The 26,276-nt window shown below is 36.0% G+C and overlaps 2 protein-coding genes across 2 annotated transcripts in view; both read left to right on the plus strand.

Annotated features, from left to right (window-relative positions):
* LOC123322790 (bone morphogenetic protein 1-like) overlaps positions 1 to 26,276 on the plus strand; it is a 206,672-nt gene that overhangs the window by 130,124 nt on the left and 50,272 nt on the right. The window lies entirely within an intron of this gene.
* On the plus strand, positions 1,742 to 3,128 carry LOC123322610 (actin, muscle). The gene has a single exon (XM_044910565.1). It carries the CDS (start codon positions 1,823 to 1,825, stop codon positions 2,951 to 2,953), a length of 1,131 nt encoding a protein of 376 aa, XP_044766500.1. The 5' UTR covers positions 1,742 to 1,822; the 3' UTR covers positions 2,954 to 3,128.

Consider the following 26,276-nt stretch of genomic DNA (forward strand, 5'->3'; position numbering starts at 1 on the left):
AAAAAAGAACCTTTCTTTTATCCCTATCATAGCTCGACAATAACAGAGAGGTTTCCTCTTTATCTGGGAATAAAATTAATGAATGCACTTCCTAAAGTGATAAAAAAAATTAAAGATGTTAAAATTTTCAAGAAAACTCTGTATGAGTCCATTATTAGGTTAGAACCATATTCATTGTCTGAATATTTTTTTGTAAGTAACTGCGTGTTTAACGAATTTCAATTTTATTGTATTCGTGCAATAATTCTTGATATGAATAAATATCTATCTATCTATCTATCAGGCTCAACCAAAATGGGACACAGTGGACATATGTAATTATTTTATTCTCAATTTTTATTGGAATTTCCTGAACCGTCAATGTGAGAATAATTTGACATCCATTGCGTTTCAGTAACTTATGAAGACCTTGTATGCATCTGGACCTAAATTTAGTGCGAGTAGATAATGAACACCTTTATTTTTCCATCAACAATCTCATTCGCGTAAACAAACTGAAAAAAAGAAAAGGATAAGAAAAAATTCACTAGTAAGTGTTAACAATGAAAGAAAATAATGGGTGTCCCTTTTTATTGTGTACTGACTAGTTAAAAGGGGTAATATGTTGTAGTTGTGTCAACTTGTCGAAAATTATTATGATGAAATTCGTTCCTATTTATATGAATTATAACGATTTTCATCATATTATTATACGTAGATTCCGTGGGAATTTATTCTGTCCGCAAAAAATTCCAGATATAGTCACATTCCATTCAAAACACAAATCACATGTCTCGTAGTCTCATCGGAAATTTGAATTATGTTTGCGTATAGATTTTAGTTTTTTCTAACACAGATGAAAGTAATTCCATATTTTTACAAATTTTACTTTGCCTGAATTCCAATTTCTTTGAGAACATTTTCGTTTTTCATTTTTTTTTAGTCGACTGATATGACATTGAGATAAATGATATCATTCATATCGTGATTCATAGATTTTCAGATCTGTGACGTAGGAATTGAATTGTTGGAATGACACTCGAGAATTTCATCTTCATGATAATGAACTTTTATGTTTCTTGTTACGTAGTAATCCGAAATTTCATTGGAAATACCTACATACTTAAATGCGATAATGCATCCAATCAATTCTTTCAACAAAACGTGCCATCAGATCTCACAAAGACGCTGTGTGTCAATTTTCCATAATTATGAATATTTACATCCTTTTCATTCGTTTACTCTATTACAATATTCACATTCGAATTGAATCAATTTTTTCGCTCTAGTTTTTCACGCTTAACTCTGGTCCACTGAGAACATTATAATTAGAGATCTCATTTTCTAATAATCCTGAATTATCATAATAATTCCATTCGAATGATGCGAATGAATTAACAAGATCATAAACGGCAAAAGTGAATGATTTAACAATCAAGCTTGCATGAGCATTCATATCGAATATTCAATTTGAAATTCAGAATTAGTGAGATTCATTGAAGGAATTTTCAGAATGATATTCTTTTAATTAATCACTAACGAAAAATGGATAATTATTCAGTGGGGTCCATATTGATGACATGGAATCCGACGAATCATGAAAATTCGGAAAAATCAACGATTTCGTAAGATGAACATTTCTCCGTTCGAATATGGGAGATGTATGCTTCTTTAATAGTAAAAACCGAAAATAGTTCGCATGGACCGCCTCTAAACTGATACGTAGCGTATCTGGGAGGTAAACCTATAAAACGAAGCTGCCCGTTACAATTCAGTCAGTCGCTAAGCTATTCAGCTCCGAGTTCTTTCTGTCTGTGCATCTGTGTAACGAAAATCAGACAACATGTGTGACGACGATGTTGCGGCTCTTGTCGTTGACAATGGTTCCGGTATGTGCAAAGCCGGTTTCGCTGGGGATGATGCCCCACGTGCCGTGTTCCCATCCATCGTGGGTCGCCCCAGGCATCAGGGTGTCATGGTCGGTATGGGACAAAAAGACTCATACGTAGGAGATGAAGCCCAAAGCAAAAGAGGTATCCTCACATTGAAATACCCCATCGAGCACGGTATCATCACCAACTGGGATGATATGGAGAAGATCTGGCACCACACCTTCTACAATGAACTTCGTGTTGCCCCAGAAGAACACCCAGTCCTCTTGACCGAAGCTCCATTGAACCCCAAGGCCAACAGAGAAAAGATGACCCAAATCATGTTCGAAACCTTCAACACCCCAGCCATGTACGTCGCCATCCAAGCTGTACTCTCCCTGTATGCTTCCGGTCGTACCACTGGTATCGTCTTGGACTCTGGAGATGGTGTATCCCACACTGTACCAATCTACGAAGGTTACGCCCTTCCCCACGCCATCCTCCGTCTTGACTTGGCTGGTCGTGACTTGACCGACTACCTCATGAAAATCCTTACCGAAAGGGGTTACTCATTCACCACCACCGCTGAAAGGGAAATCGTTCGTGACATCAAGGAAAAACTTTGCTATGTCGCCCTCGACTTCGAACAAGAAATGGCTACTGCCGCTGCCTCCACCTCCTTGGAAAAATCCTATGAACTTCCTGACGGTCAAGTGATCACCATCGGTAACGAAAGATTCCGTTGCCCAGAAGCCCTCTTCCAACCTTCCTTCTTGGGTATGGAATCCTGCGGTATCCACGAAACCGTCTACAACTCCATCATGAAGTGTGACGTTGATATCCGTAAGGACTTGTACGCCAACACCGTACTCTCTGGTGGTACCACCATGTACCCAGGTATTGCTGACCGTATGCAGAAGGAAATCACCGCTCTTGCCCCATCAACCATCAAGATCAAGATCATCGCTCCCCCAGAAAGGAAATACTCCGTTTGGATCGGAGGTTCCATCTTGGCTTCCTTGTCCACTTTCCAACAGATGTGGATCTCCAAACAAGAATACGACGAATCCGGCCCTGGAATCGTCCACCGCAAATGCTTCTAAGTCAATTAATTTTACATCTTTTGTCATCATGTTGTTATATTGTATTGTACTTAAAACCTTTTTTATTGATGCGACTTTTGATGCAATGCCATCATACAGACAAGAACAGAATAGAACTCAGCTACAGGCCAAAAGTCACCAATGTAAAATAGCCTGACTCAATTATTTCAATTGCCTATTTATTTAAAAATCATCTAAGTTATTTATGTTATATTTATTATTATCAATGTATTTTTTTAAATAAATTTCGGCAATATTTATAAGTTATATTTGATTAAATGAGTTTCAAATACGATTTTTCTATTTAATTACCACCAAGAGAGCGAAGGAGAGAATGAGAATATAAACAGAAAGATCATTAGTGAAATTCTAAGTATAACATTCGTTCATCACCGAACTCATGGCCATATTTGGCCATCAGGTTCTAAATTTAACTAGCGCTCTATTTATAAATCAAAAATAAACATTATTCCGCTTTTCATAACACTCCTAGTGTGGTGTGTGATATTAATACCGACTTTTTTCGGATAGGAGAGCTAACTAACATCCTTCCCTTATTCTTTGGCTCTTTCGAGTCAACTTAAGAAATTTTATATCATGAAGTGAACGAAATTAGATTCGCTAAATATAGATTGGCACATCAGGTTTCGAGTTAACTTGAGAACCCCTAAAAATAAATGCGAAAACAATCCAAACTTTCACAACCTATGCAACATATCACATACCGTGATAGGATTACCGATTCAGATCATAATAATATGCTAATTCATTTGATAAATTCCCCAAACTCATGTTTCGATAAAATCATAGCTTACGTGGATCATATTTTGATAGTGTTTAGAGTTAATTGGTTGCTGAAAATATAAATTCATCCTCAGTCCACTGAACTCGAATGCATGTAAATAGCTTATACGCTAGAATAAACAAAAATTTTACTTGCTGATTCATTCAGAGGAAAATAATAAATTGTCGTATCATGCTTTTCATTCATGAGTATGATAGGAATTTTTTCGTGTTTTTGCTAGATGTATAATGTATTGATATCACTTTACGATATCAGATATCAAGATGAATAACACTTATACAGGATGTCCAGAATGAGTGGATAATCCTTAAACACCTTATTATAAAAGAGCTATTCAGCACCCTAAAAAAAAATTAAAAAAAATCTATCTATTGCGGAAATATATACGGTTTTTTCGACACCGATCTAATAATAAAATACAGGGTGATTCCGGAGGAGACCGTCAGATTTCAGGAGAAATTTACATAAGTCAAGGCAGTTTCGATACAAGGTGTGGTTTGTGACTGGGGGCCTTAATTAAATTTATTTTTATAATAATTTAAAATAATTGGGAGTCTACAAGGTGATTTGTCCGATTTAACCGATTTTTCTTCTATTCATAATTGTGGTATGGCTGGATCCATTTTGATGAAATTTTCAGAGTAGAAAAATATGATTGTGTACTTTCAATAATTCCAAAACTTTTTCAAAAATACAGGGTGGGAATTATGATAATTTCACATTAATTGTGCAGGTTTAGAAAACACCATGTATATATTCCGTTTTAAGAAATTCGCTACCTGTTTTAGATTTTACCATAAAATGACATCACTGAGGCGTTCTTATTTTTTTTGGCACACCTCCAGTTTTCCTAGAGAAAATTCTAAAGAAGAACAATATCGTAATTTCGCTCCAAAGCAGTGAGAATATTCTGACTACACCATTTCCAGTTGTAATTCAGAAAGCATCATTTGAAATTCAGTTAAGTCACTTTTATTTCAGAAAACATCAAATGTAATTCAAATTAGTCAATTTAATTTCAGAAACGATCAATTCAGAAATAATCATTTGTAATTCAGAAAGTACGAAAGGCTAGGAATATTCTTCAAAGTTATATCTGATGAATATCTCACATTAAAGCATTTTCATGATATCAACTATATACAGGGTGGGCAAAATTGGTGATACCTGAATTGCAACTTTTTCAACTCAACGAGATAGAAGAAAATGGATGTACCATTTCGGTCGTCTTTTTTCGAGACACTAATAATGCCATCAACTGCATCACTCTATCTTCTTTTGTTTTCGAGTTATAGGTCAAAATTAAAATTACAACTTCGGTCATTATCTGCGTTTCTGTTTGAGCTAGGATGTCGAAAAGAAAACATTATACAGACACTTTTTTTATAGCAATCTACTATGATTTTTTCCAACAGGTTATTTGCTGAGCTATAATATAAAGATTTTTTTTCTTATGAAAACAGTAGTTTAAAACGACTTAGAAAGACTGAGAGCGATATATGATATATTTCTGAAACGGTAAAAAATGGCGATTCTTTCTAAGTCATTTTAAACTACTGTTTTAATAAGAAAAAACACAACTTTATGTTATAGCTCAGCAAATAAACCTGTAGGAAAAAATCATAGTACGCCACTGGATTGCTATCAAAAAAATCTCTATATAATGTCTTCATTTCAACATCCTAGCACACACAGAAACGGAGATAATGACCAAAGTTGAAATCGCCCAAATTTAAATTTTAGCTTATAACTCGAAAAAAAAGAAGAAAGAGGATGCAGTTGATGGCATTATTAATTTCTCAAAAAACGACGACATAAATGGTACATTCATTTTCCTTTATCTCGTTGGGTTAAAAAGTTGTAGTTCAGGTATCACCAATTTTGCCCACCCTGTAGATTCATAATAGTTATTTCATCAAATAGGTTATTAATGGAAGTGATTATTGATTGAGATCATTAATCGCTCAATTAATAAACGAGTTGATTACAAGATTTTTCCGTCGACCACATGTTGAATTGAATGTGAATTCTTGATTGCAAAATCGATACTTAGTCAAATTTGACACCTTATAAATTTTCTATGTACATATCGGAATGTTATGCGGCCGATCGAACAATTCGAGAAGGCCATAGAGGCCATATTCGAGTTGTGATATTTTGAGTAAATCACATTGATATCGTTCCCTATAATATCTGTTAAAGAATGTGTGGAGCTGGTGGAAGCTGGAGTTATAGTACATAGATATATTGATTACTCTCAAACCATCATAATTTTTCTGCAACCTACACAATTCATCTCTTCTCCATTCACCCGCTAGGTATTACGAAAATCTATGCGACATACAAATAAAATAATTATTTGGGAAGCTGCTTCTATGTTCGATTACCCATGACAATAATGCATTAATAGGAAATTAACCAATAAAAGGTTTCATAAACGGCTAGATATACAGTCAATATACATCTTTCACACGACGCATAATGTTGCGTCCTAAATCTGGCAAATGTGTATACAAGTAAACCAAGTTGTATTTGCACAACTGAAATGATTTAGCTTCCTAGGCTCCAAGGTCATCCCGGAAGTCTGTTAGGTGAAGAATTGGATTCTGTCTCTAGAGCAATAGCAGGTCCGATTGAAGTGCCCTTATTGTGTTCTTTTGACTGATATTGTCATTATTATTTTTTCGAATGAAAAAAAATTATAACTCACGTGAATTTTATTTCACTTCAATTAGAAATCAAATGATAGCACTTTCCAGAGAATTATCGGATTTATAAATTGACATGAAAATAAGCTTTATCCGCTTATGCTCATGTCATCTCATTTCACTTGTGAATTACATTTTTTTTATTCCACTGGATGAATAAACGTCAACTTACCTTGCTGCTAGAGGCAAGTGTATTTGCCTCTTCATTTCCTTTAGTTCCCGAGGGACCAGGAACCTAGCTATAGAGTCATACTGTCATATACAGAGCAGTTTTTGTTGATCGGTCGTCCTGTAGGCAATCTGGCATTTGTGAATTGGTGTTTTCTCCAGATTCTATGTTCTCATGTTGTTATCTACTACTTTCTTCATCGTCTTCAATAGAAACGATGTTGAATTAATTGTTCTTGAAGATTGTGGGTCCCCATTTTGGTGTGAAGGGAACTTTTGTCCTTCTCCATTTTCTGTGTATCATTCTAAGTCTTCTAGGATTTTTCTTTACACTTCTGGTGATCTATATAGATTGAAGGTGTTCATTGCACACTCCAAACATCGTCTTTCAAATATCCCAATCTTCCTTACGAGGATTCTTGGTCTATATTGCTGTATCGATTCTACTTATGGGTTTACTACCTGTGAAGGTTGTTTTGGGAAAACTGAAAGATCGTTCCTGTTCTCCTTCGGTGAATTATCCGTCTGGCTTATTGAGCGATATTGTGGGGTTGATTACTCCTTTTGCCATGACCTTTTGTATTCTGAGTGCTGTGGGATTAGAAGTGACATTACCACAAGAATTAAAAAGTTCTACAAATTATGTTAACTCTTGTATATATGTAGTGTCCTTGTAATATATTAATTAAAGGACTGTCTGTCAAAGAATTCAGAACAAATTATATTGTACACAAATGACTGAAACAATATATTTGTTCTGGGCGTAGTAAGGTTGAACAAGCGTACGGGTCTAGAACTTGGGCGTCCTACATGAAATCCTACTCTAGCGAGTAGATGTGCCATTCAAGGGTCCATGAAGGAACCTCAAACAAACAACGCCCTTCCTGACATCAAGCTTAACTGCACCGAATTTATTCAACAAAACAGCATGATCTTGCTCGAAAAAACTTCTCCGAACAGCCTTCATTAGTCCGAGAGCTGGCAACGAAATTCGGCAAAAGTTTTGTACTGGCGCATAATTTAATATGATTTAGTATTGAGGGTGTAAATAAGTCAGCACCCACTCTCAAGGTCAGGTAGTGGAACACCTAGCGGCGACGCGCTTTGATGTAGGTATATGAAATTACAACACACTCTGCAAGTATTTTGTAATGATTGAAAATTGTCACTAGCTCATAGAACAGAAAACTTGAAAAAGTGGTCAGATCTCATTTTAGTGACCGTCTGTTCCGATATTCCTGAACAGTACTGTCAGTATTTCAGAGAAGATGCCTATTGGCCCAGTCGTTCGAGTTCTATTGTTATTCGATTGCGGGCCAGTAAAACCAGCAATATCGGAACAGGCCCTGAAACGCGGTGTGTCAGTACACCACATAAGTTGCTGCCTTGTTTCAAAAGAATTGTATTGGCTGAAACTGCATTTACTGCTCAAATATCATATATTATTTGTGAATAAAATATTCAGACCCCATATCAATAGAAGAGAGGCAGTCAGCGGTCACCCCAAAGTAGGGATATTGTAATTTTATATAAATCAAAGAGCGTCGCCGTCAGATGTTCGACTATCTGACCTTTTAGCGTGGGTGCTGATTCATATACACCACCAAAACTAACTCATATTCAATTATGATCCATTAAAAATCTTCTGCCGATTTTCGTCGCCAGCTCTCGGAATATATGTCATTGTGATGTGTATGGCAATCGTATATTGGGTTCCAAGCAATGCATCCAAACTCCAGTTTGCTCGTCACAAATGTATTGAACAGCAAAATCATGGTTTCCGGATCAGAAAATATCTGCTATTACGCACGATGAATTCATACAATCTTGGCCTCGTACCAAGTAAATGATTAACATGAGGAACAAATGTAAAACTTTGATCAAAACAACCCCAAGATCTTTTATCTCCATTTTTTTGCTCAGGACGCTGCCATCTAGACTATAACTATACAGTAAATAGTTCTTTTTCCTGGTGTACGTGGCGACATTGCACTCAAAAATGCTCAATGGTAGTTGATTTCTGCCACACCAAATCAAGAAAGAGTCCACAAAGCACGCTGCTGGAAACGCAGTCTTCAATAGAGCCTATATCACCAAAGATTTTAAAATCGTCGGCATGAGCTCATGCACGAATAGGATTAATTAGATGCATCCTCACTTCTTCAAACTTCCGGGACTGGATAACTGGAGTGGAAGGCCTCTAAAATTCCCTGATCGATTTTTTGTTTCAGATCGTAATGCGAGAGGTTTGGCCAATTAGTTTCGAACTGTTGTAAGTTTTGCTTCACATGGATCTTAATGGTGGATCAGTTCCTCTTCTTTTATTTTATTTATATTCGATTATCCTATGGTCAGAGATTGATGGTTTGGTCACCATTTCCCAAGCTTTAACACTTCTTCTGAAAGCTGCGTTGACCATTGTCACGTCCAGAACCCCTTTTCTTGCCCTAGTGACAGAACCAGGTGTTGTCCCCACGTTCTTGAGATAGTTCTTCATTCTGCCAGAGTTCTGCAGGCCAGAATAATCTCCAATTCAGTAACGTTATTAGTTCTCAGATCCTTTGTATTTTTCACTTTTCTGTTCTTCGTTCACTATCACATTATTTTTGGCAGCGAAGGGAATACAACACAAGAAATTCTTTGAGCTCTTTTTCTGGCAGAACTTTATCGAGCTTTATTGCGTGTATATACACGCTTTTTCAACAACTTGGCATATGCCAAGTTCTTGAAAAAGCCTAATTGCAATATATGCGAGCTTTATCATTCTCAAAAACTGCTTTGGTCTTTGGGGGTACAAATGAGAGCTTTGGTTATTTGTCTATGCCATAAACTTCTCTCAGATGGAAGTAAGGAATTTGCATTGTGTCTCTCTATTTACCCTGATAAAGTATGAATTCTGCAAGCGGACAAGATGTGCATAAGAGTTTTCGTCGATCACGGCTAGCCCTGCAGGATGTTGAGGTGACCACTTGCATTATATTCTTCTTATACTACCTAGTATTCTAGTATCTAGTATCACTCCATCTTGATGAACAAATCCTCCCGTTTCCGACATCAGCTCAGCCGACTCCAGAAAAGCAGAAGATGATTTTTACAGCAAGTCATGGTCTTTCAATCTCTTGAAATATATAAAGTATATGTTTACTCATATGATATTCGAATGAAAACTTCAGTTTTGCTTGTCTAATCTAGCTTTCTAATATCTTCTGTTCTACTGGCGTGATAGATTTTCCTACTAGCTTAAGATCGATTCATATGTCGGATATTAGCTTTTCCAAAGCACTCCAGCTCTTTGACTTTGATTTTATGATGAGATACTATTCCCTCGAGTGGGTTTTGACCTCTCAATAATCTTATTCCATTTCCAACTTTCGTGTATAATGTTGGTATTGCAAACTTTGAAACCCCTGTCTATTGTGGCACACAAGCAAGCTCAAAGAGCTAAACCTCTACTTCCAGTGCCATCTTCCAAAGGGAATAGGTGATAACAGAGGAGGAGTAGTTCATGAGTTCCCCTAGAACCAGCCTGAGCGAACCTTGTCTGCCGCTGGGCAGTCACTGAGGATATGCTCAATAGTTTCGTCCTCCTATGAGCAAAGAGAGTCCTTGTATATCGAAGAGCTAGGATGCAGGTTACGATTCATATTCAAACTCTTCTATCGAACTCGAGAATTTCATACGCCGTCCATTCAACTACCCTAAGCGAGTAGTTGACTCTCCAGACTGCCAAATTGTTCGTAGGATAAACGTAGGATAAACTAACAACTGTGCAGTTAATGCATTCCTTATTTAAGTTATCTCCAGAGCACCACTCTCTCACATTCATTTGTTACAAAAAAAAAACGAAAATGAAATATATAACGTTTTTAAAATTATTACATAATCACTAAAGCTCTTCTTGACAAAAAGACACTTAAAGAGTGTTTGAAACATTCTGAAATACGATTCCCCAAGTGAGCAGTCCACAAACTAAGGATGATAGCCATCATAAATATAGAGGTGTTTTGAAAGATGAAAGTTGTATTAACTGGAGCCAATGTTATAATACGATCACGTCATCGAGTTCGAATAATCCTACTGTACCAGATTCTAAAACATATGTGGCAACTACGCTGGACGCAACAACATGCTAATGGTGAAAGATTGAATAAAATTCGGACGCAGCATTGTGCTACATATGAAAACAAAATATACGCCGGATGCACTAATGGTAGGACCATGAAAGGACGCAATAATGTGCGTATATCAACTTCTTTATTAATAAAGATATTTGAGATCTGAAACGACCAAACTACGTAATTTTTTGCGTAGATTAATATACTTCGATCAGATTCCACCTAGGTAGCGTATTTCTGGGAGACGCAATAAGGTTGCTTTTTGAAAGGACGCAATAAAGTATGCCAGATGTAAATATATATATATATATATATATATATATATATATATATATATAAATATATATATATATATATATATATATATATATATATATATATATATATATATATATATATATATATATATATATATCTATATATTAAAGAGGGCGTTGCAGAAAACCTTGGCATGATCTTACTTCCTTATTTTTTCTTTAAAATGATTAATGTTGAAAAGAAGCATTTAATGGATTTCTGTCTGAATTATAATTGATATTTTCTGAAATAAATGTGACTAAAATGAATTTCAAATGACCATTTCTGAAATTGAATTGACTAATGTGAATTGCATTTAATGTTTTCCTAAATTCACTTATCTGAAATACAATTGATGTTTTCTGAATTTCAATTGATTATTTCTGAAATACAACTGGAAATGGTGTAGATAGTAAAGCTGTATCGCCAAATGATGCAACGCTCTTCCTGAGTTCTAAAATGGTTTTCCCAAATTCGAAATTCATATTTATTCATTCATATCCTGATGTAAAAAAAGGTTTCATTCAGAAAATATCTTCATAAGCACATAAACCAAAAAAATCTACATAAATGAAAAGAAATATCGAATAAACATTGAAAACATATGGAATGCAAAACTAAGGATTTACACAACATTTACATAGAATTTTCGAAATGTTTTCCTCTTTTTTGAGTACATTATCGCGACCTTTTTATTAAATTTTCAATTGAAAATTTGATTTTGTTTCAAGATACATATTACATTCCTCGAAAATTCTTTCAATTAGATGTTCCGTAGTCCTAATTTCAACCTTATAAACTTTTTTTTTAGATATCCCCATACAAAATAATCTAGAGGGTAAAAATCGGGCGATCTTTGTGACCAAGCAATAGGGGCTTAACCACCAATCCATCTGTTCGGATAATTTATATTTAGGTGATTTCTCACATTCAATGCAAAATGGGGTGGTGCTCCGTCATGGTGAAAGTATATAGAGAGAGCGGATATGTACATTTTCCAATAGACTCGGTAAATTCGGTGAATAACTAAAAAGTTGAGGTAAATTTTACCATTCAATCTTTCTGCAAAAATGTGAGGGCCAACTAAGTTTCCGTTTATTGTTCCAAATCAAATATTGACGGGAAATCTGTGTTGGCTATTAGGACTTTTCTTCAGATGCGGGTTGTCCCTTGCTCATTCGTGAGAGTTATGGATATTAAAAATTCCATTCTCAGTGAACATGGCCTCGTCGCTGAATAGAATAGGAAAAATAACCCAGCGATAAAATTGTAATCGTTGGGACATATCTTGTGGCAATTGTTCTTGAACCTTTTGGTAGTGGTATATGAGAGGATTTTTTTTTTCTTCAAAGTCTTACACACTTGCTTTGCAAAATTCCTAATTCGGTACAAATTTGACGAGTAGGTACTAATAGACTGTTCCTCCTCCACCCGTTTAATTGGCCTATCAATGTGCTCTGCCTTACTAGGATATTGCCCATGCTCTTCAGAAAAATGAAACACTTGTCCAAAAGTACCTTTATTTGACATCGGTTGGGAAATCGTCTTTGTTATTCCATTTTGCAGTGGCGTAGCTTGCCTTAGAGGGGCCCTGTATCAAAATGTGTTGAGGGGCCCTAAGGAAGGGTGATATAAAAATAAAAGTAGCAAAAAATGTTCGATTAGTATCGAAATGATTATATGTACTTATAATTAAAAGTTATAACTCATACTTGGTGCTGGGAGCGAAATAATTCACAAACAAATAACATACAAAAGATATAAAATAATATACAAACAACATAAAATGATAAACAAACAAATAATAAACAAAAAATACCAAAAATTAAAGATACGCTTTTCTAGCATTTATTTCAGCAAATCTATTTATCAAATCAGCCATAGCTGATGACGATTTCAGTTTTTTAAGTTGTCCCCCTCTATTGACAATAACGACATGTCTGACAGCCGTTCCTGCCCCATAGAAGTCCTCAGATAATTTTTTATGAGTTTTAATTTTGAAAAACTCCTTTCAGCGATTGCAGTTGTAACCGGAAGGGTCTAAAATAAATGGCATGCAGTAATATCGTCCGGAAAACTATTGAAGGCTATTGAATTTTATCAGGACTAATTCTAAAAGTTCTTAGATGGCACGAATTTTCTGAATTTCAGATTTTAAGTATTCGTATCTATCTGAATGATCGATTCGGTGTAATGAACGGGATTTTGAAATGAATGGTTGTCTTAGCAGTTATTCTCAAAAATGCTATTGTAAAACCTGTAAGAGGTTTTGGATAACATTTTTAGGAATTTTTTGCTTACAGACATTCGGCGGCCCCTAAAGCCTGGGGGCCCCGTATCACTGATACCGCTGATACCGTGGTAGCTACGCCCCTGCCATTTTGGCTTCATTTCCATTTCCGTTACAAAAACCGTAAACAATAATCATATCTGCATATTCCGTATTAGTAAATAATTGTAGCATGTTGAAATACACATCTTGAGACAGATTAATCATTTAATATTCACATGTTTTTACTGTGATAGTAACCATAGATCTTAACGAATTGGATTTAAATTGGAGCGAAATAACGATACTCTTCTTTTTTAGAATTACTTTCTAAGAGAACCAAAGGTGTGCCCATAAAACTAAAAACTCCTGATTACTGTCACATTATGGTAGAATCTGAAAAAGGTATCGCATTATTGAAAATGGAATGTACAGGGTGATTTTTCAACCTGCAAAATTAATCTGAAATCAACACAATTTCCAGCCTGTATTTTAGAAAAAGTGGAATTATTGAAAGTACACAATCATATTGTTCTACACTGAAAATTCCATTAAAATTTATCAAGCCTTGCCAATTATTTCATATTCAAATCATTTCGATCGATTCATTCTATTCGACCCTAATGGCATAAAGTAGTCCTATGGACATCCATAGGACGTCCTCTTCGGACATTACGGACATCCATGGGACGTCCATTTCTGGCACCATGGACGTTCTATGGACATCCGAGGGACGTACAAATGTCACAACTTTGAACCGAATTCGGACGTCCATCGCGGACGTCCAATGGATATCCCGTTGGGACCATCATTAGCTATCTCAACGGTACAAAAATTTACCACGACGTTGGCTATCTATTAGAATTTTAACGTCCTAGAACACAATGTCTTATACTCAGACGCAGATGGTATTTTCTGTGTTGTTCTTATTTCCATCCATACTTACTAGAAAGTTTTTACACTTGGCCCGGATTCGAACTCGCGAGTACGTGGGGACATGGCATTACTGAGTCTTCGCTGCAACCGTCCTAGCTACCGAGACTATACGATATACCTACTTGTAGGAACATATTCATTATATTGTTAACTGATTTATGGAATAGTAGTCGATTAATACAGAAATACCATATAATAAAAACTAAAGTCTCAAAACTCAAACATAGATTATTTTATAATAGTAATTACTCAAGTTTTTAGTCTTCGTTCATCATAAATAAAGCTGTTCTCGAAAGAACTAACAGCCAGAGCATTGATGTTTTAGTTGGCCGAGCGCAACTCAGATGAGCCGGGCACGTCCAGCGTATGCCCGAAAATAGACTTCCTAAATGCGTCTTGTACGGAGAGCTGGTGTGCGGGCAGAGAAGTCAAGGCGGGCAGCTAAAGAGATATAAAGACTCTCTTCATGAGAAACTTAAACTCTCAAATGTACAGAACGACTGGGAGGCTCTGGCAGAGGATAGATCGCAATGGAGACGTGTTGTGAATAGCTACAGCGCAGAATCGGCCAGACGGCGAAATCCATCAGCGCAAGGAAATTTTGAATGTCCTGAATGTGGCAGAGTGATCACCTCGAGAATAGGTCTTTTCAGTCATCGAAGGACTCACCGAAGATAGGATCTGTGTGGGAGTTTCAACTCTATCTTCTATCATATAATAAAATGTAATCCTAGTGAATATCCGGTATGGACATTCAAAAGATGTCCCTACCGGATATCCACTAGGTATCCGTGATGGACGTTATACGGACCATGTAATGTGTATATGTAATTTGGTCCATATTACGTCCATTACAGACTCCTAGTGAATATCCGGTATGGATATTCAAAAGATGTCCCTACAGGATATCCACTAGGTGTCCGTGATGGACGTTATGCGAACCATGTAACATATACATGTTATTTGGTCCATATAACGTCCATTACGGACTCCTAGTGAATATCCGGTGAGGACATTCAAAAGATGTCCCTACCGGATATCCACTAGGTGTACGTGATGGACGTTATACGGACCATGTAATATATATGTATAAGTTATATGGTCCGTACTATGTTCATCACGAACACCTAATGGATATCCAGTAAGGACATATTTTTGACATTGCCTGTATTAAGTCGGTCAGGGACTATTTGGGAACTATATGATACGGAAATATGTCATATAGTCCGTATTATGTCCATCACGGTCATCCAATGGATATCCGATACGGACATTGTACATAAATTGGACTAACAATGGATATCCATCTTGGACGTCCTAAAACTGTCCGGAAACGGACGTCCAAAGGACATACAAATCAAGTCCATGGACGTTCCGACGTTAAATGGACATGAATTGTACGTCCCATGGACGTTGTGTGCTATTAGGGGAGCTATTGACAGAAAGGAAATTTAAGGAATTCCCTTTATTTGTATATCGAATCAACATTGAATTTTTTATTTTGATGATATTCACTTATCTGAAGATAAGCTTTTCAAGTAGTATAGGAAATAAACATTTAATAAAATTCACGCTTCAATGAGGACATAATTCATTTCAGATACTTACACAAGAGAGTATTTTTTGCATAAGACTCTCTGTCCCTCACTCTGAGAAAAGAGCTCGTTATTTTTTCCAAAACGCTTATCTAGATGAGCAGAAGGGTTTCAATGAACATTTCTCTAAACATACTGAATTTGGAAATCAAAGTAGTTAACTGGCAAATTGATAAAACCAAGAAAGATATCCATTATATTAAAAGTAGGTTATTAGACCAAGTTCCTGAAAATTATGTTTCACAGTTTGAATGTTTCCAAAAACAGTTCTATGAGCGGAGATTGACTCAGATTAAACACAGAAATTTGGAGAAATTTAACAGAATCAAAAACACTCAAATGAAATTGAGCATAGCAACGCAACCTTCGTGGTTTGTTGATTGTTCGAATGTGCCTATTCCTGATGATGTTAAGCGGTTTTTGTCTCTGGGTCCAAAATTTTCCCTTCCATTCAGTTCTAGGGATATTCCGGTAGTTGACATTTTGGCGGATACTGAGCACATTGTAAAATCTCAACAATGACCAAAAAAACAGTTTGAGAGCAAGAACTTGTAATATCATTCACAGCTTCCTTAATAAACTTCAACACACTGAAAGTAAAAATCATTTGATAAAATACTTTTTACAATTGACAGCTTATACCAGACAATTTCTCAAGACTTACAAGGATAGAATATTAGTTACTAGTGCAGATAAGGGAAATAAAGTTGTGATAGTGAATAAGGACGAGTATGATGCCAAGATGGAACAGCTATTATCGGATTCATCTACATACATTATTATTTATTATTATTATTATACAAAAGAGAAGAGGGGAGACACCTATGACCCTCATTTACAAATTAGAAAGTATGTAACAAAATGTATTAAATAAAATGGAAACCAAGTAAAGTCCCGAAAAAAAAACTGAACAAAATAAGAAAAAGTCCAAATGAAAATCAACTAGAAGCGAAAAACACATCCAGCAGGTTCTTGAAAGAGTTCACTGACGTAGCACACACGATGTCATTGGGCAGTGAATTCCATAGATGAAAAACTCTATTGCTCAGGAAGTGCTCCCTAGGGGTCGAGCGGAAGTTCTCGCGGTAAAGCTTGAAGGCATGACCGCGTAGATTGGAGCAGGAGAGTTGAAATAAACTACTCAGGTCGCAGCCCAGTAAGCCATGCAGAATTCGGTAAACGAAAATCAAATCTCCCCTGGTGCGACGATGTGAAAAGATGTCAAACCAGACATCTGCAGCCTCTCTCCGTAAGAGGGACGCAATGGAGAAAGACCATAGGGTATCCTTGTGAAATTGCGCTGGACGGACTCCAGGCGCTCTCTATCCCTCACCAGGACCGGGCACCATACAGGACCGGCGAATTCCAACATTGGACGGACATACATGGTGAACAACAATTTGCATGTTTCAGGCGAACACTTGGGAAAATCCTTCCGCACCATGAAGTTCATGCGACTAGCCTTGGCCACAACGGCATCCACGTGACGAGACCATGATAAATCACTCGTAACTAATACTCCAAGGTCATTGTGACAATCAGTGGGAGCCAGCGCTTGACCACGAATAAAATAGGCAACCATGGGGTTATTCCTCCCGATGTGTAACACCTTACACTTGTCAACGTTCAATGGTAGCTGCCAGGTCTCCGACCAGGCGACGATATTGTCGAGATCCTGCTGCAGCTGCCTCGACTGAGTGAATGCACTTCCATATAATTTTATATCGTCAGCATATGCACCATAATTGGATCTAATGGTACTAGGAATATCGGCAACATACAGAATGAAGAGTATGGGCCCAAGCACTGACCCCTGAGGAACTCCACTAGAAACAGGCACCTCCGACGAGAGCGACTCACCAACTCTGACAGAAAAAGATCGACCATGCAGAAAACTTCGGATCCACTCAAGAACCCGACCGCGGATCCCGAAGTGTTCCAACTTGTGGAGTAGTTTCCTGAATGGCACCCTATCGAACGCGCGTGCAAAGTCTAAATAGAGAACATCAATAGCATCACCAGTGTCCACGAACCGTGTCCATGTATCCACGCACTCGAGAAGGCATGTAATAAACATAAAACATAAACATAAAATTAAAACATGACCCTACTAACTCAATTCAGACTAAATGCAACAACATAGTTAAAATAATGAAAACCAGGTCCTTTGTCACTGAATTGGAATCCAAGGCCCTTCACACATACAATTCTGTTGCTCCTTAATTATACGGACTTGCGAAGGTACACAAAGATAATAGACCTATTAGACCCATAGTTTCTTGTATTAACTCTCCCACACTCAAGATCTCTAAATTCGTTACAAATATTTTGGTGAAATTACGTCCATCGTTGAAATATATAGTTAAAAATTCTATCGACTTAGTTTCGAAATTAAAGGATGTCACATTACCTAATAATGATTACGTTCTGGTAAGCTTTGATGTTGTTTCCCTGTTCACAAGTATACCCAGGGACAATCTTCTACGTATCATTGAGAGCCGTTGGAGTGAAATCAGCGCATTTACAGTGTTATCAATGAATCAGTTAATGGAGTTGGTCAATTTCATATTCGATAATAGTTACTGTCAATACAAGTGACATTTCTATAGACAAAGAAAAGGATCTGCCATGGGAACTCCTGCTTCACCAATTTTTGCGGAAATAATCATGGACAAACTTATATCATTTGTGTTTTCTAAAATAGATTTTCTTGTCCCCTTCATATACATCTACGTGGATGACATTATCACTGCCCTACCCAAAGATAAGATCCAAATTATGTTAGATTTGTTCAATTCTTTTCATGACGACTTGGAGTTTACACACGAATTGGAGAACAATGGTACCATTCCTTTTTTAGATTTATTACTCATAAAAAAGGATAATAAAATAATTTTCGATATGTACCAAAAACCAACAGCTTCTGGAAGATTACTGAATTTCAAATCATTTCATGAGTTCAAACACAAAATATCAATAATAAAAAACATCAAAAAAAAAATCCTAACGCTCAGTCATCCCAGTTTCCACGGCAAAAATTTCGATTATTTCGCGAAAATGTTACAAGAGAACGGTTACCCCAAACAATTGGTGAATAATATATTTTACTCCTCATATTCTAACAATCCCAGTATTACTCCAGTCGATAACAATGATACTACACCATCGGTGAAAATTTTTAAAGTTGTTTTCGTTCCGATTCTTACAAAACAACTCGTCAATGCTTTATCAAATAACAGCACACGTATTGTCTGTTATCACAAAAAGACAATAAAGTCCTTATTTTCCAGATTGAAAGATCAAATTCCCAAATTGTTACAATCCAATTTAATATATAAAGTTAATTGTAATTATTGTCAGTCATCTTACGTGGGTCAAACCAAACAATACCTAAAAATAGAATGAAACAACACGAAAACGATTGTAAAAGTGGTAACTTTTCTACTGGTCTATCTTTCCACCATAGGGATACGGGTCACACTTTCAATTTCGGTGAACCAGAAATTTTATCAAGAGAATCTAGTTTTGAAAAGAGAATTTTTAAAGAAATGGTGTACATCAAGAGAACAAGGGACAATGTTAATGTTCAAGCTAACACTTCCACCCTAAATAATATTCGTATAAATCTAATTAACAGATAGTAATGATATACCTCTTCATTGTTTCTGTTTTTCTGTTCCCGGTTTTTGTGTTGATGTTTCATATGTTGCGGCGTTGGCGTTCATTCATTTCCTTTGTCCATCAGTAAAATCGAGATTCCAATGTGCAATGTATCGAAACCAAGAAAATTTATCAAGTACTCCAAAGTTGAGCCCTCCAAGCATTTTTTGATCATCATTTCGAGTTTTATTTAATGACTTTGTCACTGACAAGTTCTTCTTTTGAGGAATATGGGATTTTAAAGGTGAGATGCTGGGGGTTGATATTTTATACAAATAATATACAGTCTAGTCAGTCTCCAAACAGAGAATTGTGTTGTAGTGTGATTTGTTGATCTGTTAGATCTCTTTTTGTATTGTTTTACTGAAGTTTTAGATTTATTTATATTATGCCACTATGTTCACATTTACTTAATTATCTTTATTAATTTCTTTGTAGCCTGAGGAAGGCCAAATATAACGCCGAAACGTCGCTCTGAAATCACATTGTTTTATTCAGTTCCTTAAACCGAGATTGGTCTCCATTTGAAATTTCTCTAAATATTTCTTTTCGTAGACCTCAACAAAAACTTACATTTTACGTACTAATTCCCAAACGACAAGTCAATTATTTTTGAAGGCAGCTATTTTTCGTCCGCATCAGACACTCCTCTCCGCGTCGTTCGGTCAACTGCAGTCTCTTGCGGAAAAGTATCACTTTCCATACTTGTTAGGAAAATAACTATCGGGAGAAACAGTAAACTATGATTATTGTGTCTTCCACGGTTAAACAAAAAAGAAATCTTTTAGTGGGAACAAGGACAAACACCGAAAAACTCTATACTATATTTGGAAACGTTTCGTAGATTTTCATCTACTTCATCAGGCCTGAAATCATTAAGAATGACTACACAACTATACACAACAATAGTATAAAATTTACCTCTATAAATTAGAGTTTTTAAAAAGCATTGAACATAAATTAAAAGGTAATATCAGTAATCAATCATAAAATTCATCATATAAATAATATCGGGAGAAAGTTTCTTGTCGGTATGTGTTATGTTAGGGTTAACATACAAACTCTCAGCACTGAGTTGTGATGATGAGTTCTCCATAAACGTCTAAAAGACCGTCGTGGTGAATTACCCTGTATATAGTTATTCTGAATCTTCTTATTGATTCTGCCAACGATGCCTCCACGGATTTTCTGAGATACCTACACAAGTTCGTCGCTTGTTTTAGTTACAACATGTCGTCCTCAAAAGATTAACGTTTGAAAATATACCATATTCTATCACTCGAATATATCTACGCATCAATATATATTATTTTTGTCGTTTTATTATGATCGAGATTATGATCAACAATCTGACAATACACAAGGTGTTCGACACGTACAAATATATTAACAGTAGATTTTTGAGGTCAAAAGAAACACTTTTTTCCTATAACATTTTTCCCATTCAGCCATGATGAAAAGTTATAGCCTTTTTATATTTTCATAATGAGCTATGGCACTTCTGGAAAAACAAAATACCCTTCAGAATAACAAGTTAAATCCATGACACTACACATCTGTGGATCTTTTCAACCGAGTTTTCAACAGAGTTGCATTTAGCCAAAGTAACCAATTTTCCGAATATCAAAGATATTTTATTATTTTTGAGCATAAAATTACTCTAATACGGCGCATTATACGAGAATATATGAGAAATATTTTTATATTATTAAACTTTCAAATATTCATTAGATAGCGTATTTTGAATATGACATCATTGATAAACTTTTTACTGTAATCCTCATTTCCTAATTACTATTCTTGAAGGGTATATCAAGTTACATATGCGTCCGAAATATCGAATTCCCTTTCCTTTTCGTTAAAAAGATATTTAATAAACATTCATCACATTCGAAAATGGAGGAATCTGAATCAGCTCAATGCTATAATTCACGCAGATATTAGCACAGTATCGAGCAAACATTAGCAAGCATATGTATATGTATTCATTTGACGTTTTGTCAATAACAATATTTCAAATATTCGACAGAATGAGTTACTTATAAATGAAACCCACAAGATGGACGTTTCAATGATGATTTGCTACAGAGATACGTCGAAAACACAAAATGAAGATTTTTTTATTTTTTTCAGAGAGAAGAAGTAACTTGATGTCGCAAAGTTTCATAAATATCTCTAATCTGCGTCAAACTTTTTTGTTTACAATAAATGCTAAGCAAATACCTTTTGAATCAGTTGATATTTGTTGAATATCTTTTTAACGAAAAGAAATAAGTATTTTAAACTTAGAGAGTATGTGCAACTTGATACCCATATTCCTTAAGAAAGTCAAATTAGGATTGCCGTTTGAAAAAATTATCGATGACGTGATATCTCAGATTTGGGAAACGATGTACAGGGTATCCCAAATTCGATGTCTAGTGAGAGGATCTCCGAAAGCGGATCTGGGTTAGAGCAAAACGGATTGCAAGCATAGTACTGTAGCCTCCAATGATCGTTTTTGAGTTATTAGAGAAAATTGAGACTTGGACGATTTCGAAAAGTTTTCATAACTTTTTCGTCTTTGAAGTTGCAGATCTGAGACTTGAACCTTCTACAGCTACTTTTTACGAAGAATCTATTTCAAACAAAAATTTTCTCTCCTAGATTTTGAAGTATGAAGCAAAATTTTGTTTTTTTAGAGATAAACAATTATTAAATTTCTCATTTTTGAATTGGATAAAAATCACTGATTTCAAAATAGTTATTTGTGCAACCAGTTGGGAAAAGCATTATTTTTCGTAACTTTTTTTTTTGGTGTAGCAGGGGGAAAAACTGCAAGTCAGACGAACCACCCTCTCCTGAGGGGGAAAAAATGTGGGGATTCTCACTCTCCTGAGCACGAGACCCACTAAAAACCCTTAACTGCTTCTTGAATATTGGTTCCGGGCATTTGCCTATAAACCGTTCATCTCTTAGTCGGTTTTCTTCTCGCACACTATCGTGCTCGGATTTATGTGTTTATCCTCTACTGTATAACACTTCATTGGATTTTTCAATAAGTTCATGTTCTTATTTTAATCTCTTCATAATTGATCTCTTGGTCTCCTTCGGTAAATTCGCATTCTCCTTTTGTCTTCCTCTGGGTCGTAGTCCACTAGTCTCCAGAGTTCTTGATTCGGATGGCTTTTCGCTGTTTCGAATAATTTCTCTGCCATTCTGTTCATGAATTCCGTTATGGTTTCCCATTTTAGGTCCCTATAAATCTGTCTATTCGTGACAAACCAAGGTGCATCTACTGCAAATCGTAGCAGCTTGTTTTCAGTGGCCTGAATTCTTTTGATATGGCTATTTGTCGCGAAACCCCAGGCAACTGATCCATAAGTCAGTTGAGGCTTAGCAACGGCTTTGATTATTTTAAATTTTGTCTCTTTCGACATGTGGCTTCTTCTTCCTATTCATCGCTGCTTTCGTTTTGTCGATTGCTTGTTTGATATGACTTTTCCAAGTAAGTCCTTTGTCAAGCGTTATTCCTAAATATTCGGCTTCATTTTTCCAGTAATTTGTTTCGTCAATCGTTCCTTGTAGAACTCGTTCTTCACTTCTAGGTTGCGGTGTCGAGTTGCTATGCCTGTTTCGTCAGCAAATAACGTTAGCATGGTTCTTGGATTCTTCGGAATATCGAGAATGTATATGTTGTACAGAAGTGGCCCAAGTACTGACCCTTGGGATACTCCAGCCTCTATATCTCTTGTTGTGGAGCATTATCCTTCTACTTTCACGTAAAATCTTCTATTTTTGAGATAATTCCGGAGAAACTTCATATTTTGATCGAATATCCAGCACATCTCATCTTATATATTAATCTTTCATGCCATACTCTGTCGAATGCTCTGGCGACATCTAGTAAAACAAGACCTGTAGCTTGTTTATTTTGGAATCCCTGTGTAATATACTCTGTGAGCCTTAATAATTGTTGCTCTGTTGAATGCTCTCTTCTGAATCCGAACTGTTCTGGCGGTATCAGTTTCAGATTTTCGGTTTCCTCATTTAGCCTCGTGGATATAATTCTTTCTACTACTTTTTCTAACGCCGAGAGTAGACTTATCGATCTGTAGTTTTGTGGGAACTTCTCTTTGAATGATTTATTGAACACTATTGAACGCTATTTTCCATTATTTTTCGTAATGAGCGCATTTCTGCGTAACGAGCGAAGCGAGTTGCGCCAAAGAACGCGAAATACGAAAAATAGTGTTTCCCAACGTGTTTCACACAATATTGTTTCTAATTTTGAATAGGATGTTGCTATGAATTCAAATTAAAATTACCAAAACGCTAACCTTATTGTTTTCGATTAAGTCAATGCGAGCTTGAAGAGAGTATGCCAATTAACTTAATAATGCATAATTTTATCGACGTTCAGAAGATAGCAGTAGAAATCTATATATTTTTGAACTCTGCGATTTTTTGCCAATTGAGAGATATAATTTGAATAATACTTTACCTTAAAAAAAAACAAAACTTCGACTCATAATTCGAAATATAGAGGAGAGAAAAATTTCGTTAGTTTTAGTGGAGTCTATATAAAATTGCATCTCTAGAAGACTTAAGTTTCAGATCTGTTCCTTCGGAGACAAAAAAGTTATGAAAACTTTTCGAAATCTCTAAATTTGGGACACCTGTATAGCATTTACTTCCATCAAAGAAAGTACAATTTGAAATATTGATCGATTATGTTTTTTTTATCTACTACTAAATTTATTCCAAGTTAACTCTCACTAAATGCTTCCGTGGCCGTGGTAAACTTTCAGAATGAATTTTCACCATTATAAAAGTATAGTCCAAGAAAATCCTTATTATATACGTGTTTACTTAGGTCAGGTCAGTAAATCAGTGAGCCTTTTGAAATGGAGGAGATTGAAAAATACATTTCTATTCAAGACAGCGGCAGTGGCGAATAGAAGTTTGGGTTGAGTTCGTCTATTTTTAACCAACTGAATACATGGAGTGCAGTGATGAAAGTTTTCCTAGTTTGAAGAATGCCTGTTATCATAACCATTTAAGTCAATATCGAGTTCATGTGACTCGGAACATCTGTTTCCACATGTACAGGCCCGCTCTCGTAGGAACCTGGTGAAAATAAAGTTGAATTTTATTTTTCTTGCTATGATCCACATCGTCTTGTACCTGACGGACAGAAAATTTTCGATGTGGAATACCATCTATTCACAAAGATATAAGAAGTATACCAAACTGCTACTAATGGTCACGTTCACGGATTCGCCGTCTGTTTTTTTTTTCTAGGTATTAGTTCTTAGGCACTCTACATGAACCCACCATTATTTAGGTGACGGGTTAGGAGATCGTAGCTACGGAATTTGGCTACGAGGTAACTGAAGTAATGGTCCACAGAATTTTTATATTTTCCCAACGGATGTTCGTTATGTTTAGGCAATACATTATTTCTTTACTCCTCTTATATTCAAAAAATGGAATGCATTACCAATAATAATTTCAGAACTTAAGATTCGAGATTATGTGCTCGTGACATTGAGCTCTCATCGAAGTGTGATTGAGATTAGATTTATTTCTCTCATCTATGTTTATATGTACATATGTATGGTATACTCCACTGAAGACGTATTGACATCTCGGGTAGTTATGAAAATTGAATTCATATTTAAATAGAAAAACAGGTAAAAATCATTAAGCAAAAGTTTTATAAACAGAAAATAACGAGTATTTCTCTAAGCTTCGAGGGTACAAGGGTGGATGACAAGTCTCGGGTAGCTGAGTTTTTGAAACAGGTATTTTGCCATGGAGCCATAAGGGACTCCAGGTGGGAGAACTTCTGAGATTCGGGATTGCAGTTGGAGATGGCGAATGAAGAAGGAATATTAATATAAAAAATTTTGAGAGATCTTAAATTGAATAAAGCTTGACCACAACTACAAAATTGATTACTGTTGCATCAAACATAGACAGACATACCTTGTCAATCTCTTCATGCGAGCAAGTAGATTTCCATTCTGTTCAAAAACGTCAGTTCTAAAACTTCTGCACAAGTCCTGAAACCGAGGTATCGCTCTACATCATTTGGATATGTTTTTTTCGTTCGCCACAATAGATGTGCAATAATTTAAGGACTTTTCTCAAACAAGGTTTTTTCTTCTGAAAATCATGTTCGAGTATAGTCTATTTATTGTGTTCTTGTTGTATTTTCCTTCAATAGTGGATAAGAGGAATATAGTGGTTATCTGTGTTTAATTTTCGTAACTTATAGAAATAAACATTACTCTTATGACTTTAGCCTTGCGGCTTTCACAGTCTTCTCCAAAGGAACATTCACTTATCCCAGATATCTCAGTTATCCAAAGGCCTGTTAGACTCCCTTCTCTTGATCGGCTCCTGTTTCCTCTTCATCTCCTTGTTGTCGGTTCGATTCCTGATCTCTCCGCACTTCTTGTCGAAGAAGATGGTGTTCTTTTCCATATCCTTCCGGACTTCCTTTATGTATTCGCCTACCATTCTAGCCGTCCCAAGCAGCACCGCTTTTTGCATGACTCTATAGATATTTTCGTTCATCTTAAGTTGATTCAAATCCTCTATTAGTTTCTTCGGTATTAGTCCAGTTGATGAAATAACAATAGGGATGGTCTTGATCTCTTTAAACTTCCGTTGTCTCCTGGTTTTTCCTCCCAGACTCTGTTTTTCGAAATCTTTTCGGTTGTTCTATCTAGTAGGTTATTTGTTGTTATTTGGAATCGCTACGTCGATGAATAGTGCTCTAT

This window comes from Coccinella septempunctata, chromosome 1, assembly GCF_907165205.1.
Source record: "Coccinella septempunctata chromosome 1, icCocSept1.1, whole genome shotgun sequence".
NCBI classification, from domain to species: Eukaryota; Metazoa; Arthropoda; class Insecta; order Coleoptera; family Coccinellidae; genus Coccinella; species Coccinella septempunctata.